The 1,458-nt window shown below is 38.2% G+C and overlaps 1 protein-coding gene across 1 annotated transcript in view; it reads right to left on the bottom strand. All coding sequences in view use genetic code 11, as the record gives it.

The window, feature by feature from the left end:
- Positions 1 to 357: 357 nt before the first annotated feature.
- EGR_11104 (hypothetical protein) overlaps positions 358 to 1,458 on the bottom strand; it is a gene marked incomplete at both ends in the record, with an annotated part of 1,441 nt that continues 340 nt past the window's right edge. Inside the window, one exon of the mRNA XM_024500353.1 lies at positions 358 to 516. Coding sequence (XP_024345234.1) covers positions 358 to 516 — 159 coding nt within the window. The remainder of the gene's footprint in view (positions 517 to 1,458) is intronic.

Here is a 1,458-nt window from a genome sequence, read left to right as displayed (position 1 = left end):
TGTGATAGTTTTCTGTCAAAATTTTTTAGTTTTTATCGATTTCTCAGTTAAAACGGGAAAGTTTATTGTCTCCACGACAATTTGGACTGCAATTTGATTCAGCCCTGCTTTCCCAATGACAAGGGGAGCGTCGCATTCATGAATTGCACCAGAACTGAATACGCTCCCCGCTTGTTTGCTTCAATGGAAAGCTCATTGTAGCAGTGAGCACACGTCTACTTTTTTACTGTTCCAGCACCTTACTAATGATAAAAAAATGATTTTATTCAAAATTCTAGAAATTTTTACTTTATCGGCAGAGGATATGGAGTAATTTGATCACCATTACATGCATGTTTTTAGCGTTTCTTAAGACATTTACGCGGAATATTTATAAGTCAAATAGGTAAACAACATCGGCAACAAATTTTGTACGCAATTTTGATTATTAGAAACGAAAACATAATGATAAAATAAAGTGTACCCACTTATATGCAGTTCTAAATATATTTTGCAAACGCTTGTAAAATGATTTAACTTTTGGAAGAAGCATATACAAATTTAAATTTGCTCTCTCATTATTACTTATTTATTTAGCTGCTCTATCCTCACCTCAAATTAGTTGCACATTGTTGATGCCATTGCTGTTGTAACATCGCTTTCAACAACTCCGTGCTACTCCAAGCACCATTCACTCACTCACTCGTGCACACGTTCACTAACAATCTCTCTAGCTTGCACTTCGACTCCCACTTAAGATCTTGGTGAATGGTAGATGATTCCCTCGAGATGCCTACGTAGGTTATCTGCATTGTCATTAGTTTCTGGTTCATTTACATATCATTAATTAGCACATCAGTATGCCACTATGTCTTATTTTTCATCGGTGCAAGTACTTGCCCAGGTATAGTGGTGTACTTTCATACACTTATTAAAAACTGTACCCTTAAACAACTCTTATGCATTAATGTGAGTGGGCTTTCAAATTTTTCCAATTTTTTTCAATATTTTAAAATGGTCATGTCTATGAGTGGTTGTATTTGAGTGTATCTTCATGCACAGCTAATACAAATTTTACTTCTAAATTATGCTGAGAATATGAGTAACATAGATAAAAATGTGATTACATTTTCTGTGTACGAGCCGATTGATGTAGAGTGTTGAGTGGCTGATGCAATGTTGGCACCTACGAGCAGACTGGGTTAGAGTCTAAACTGTTGCCACATCCGTCTTCCTTAAACTCGGGCCAATGAGCGGGTGCCTGATGCAGTTTTGGTCGTTGTGATTGGCTGATGCCAAGCCATTAGTGATGCAAACTTTGTCAGTACTGGTGAGGGAAACGTGAAGCTTAAGTGGAATCAGCGATAGTGGCTTTGCGACTTGTGTTGAGTGTATCTGAGGTAGGATCAGGCAAGTCCGCAAAGAAGGCGTCAAGGGCGAAGGTGCCGAGGATGGATAAGGCAAAGAAGAGGAGAAGGG

This window comes from Echinococcus granulosus, assembly GCF_000524195.1.
Source record: "Echinococcus granulosus chromosome Unknown EG_S00383, whole genome shotgun sequence".
Classification (NCBI taxonomy): domain Eukaryota; kingdom Metazoa; phylum Platyhelminthes; class Cestoda; order Cyclophyllidea; family Taeniidae; genus Echinococcus; species Echinococcus granulosus.
This window is presented reverse-complemented; position numbering and strand designations above follow the sequence as displayed.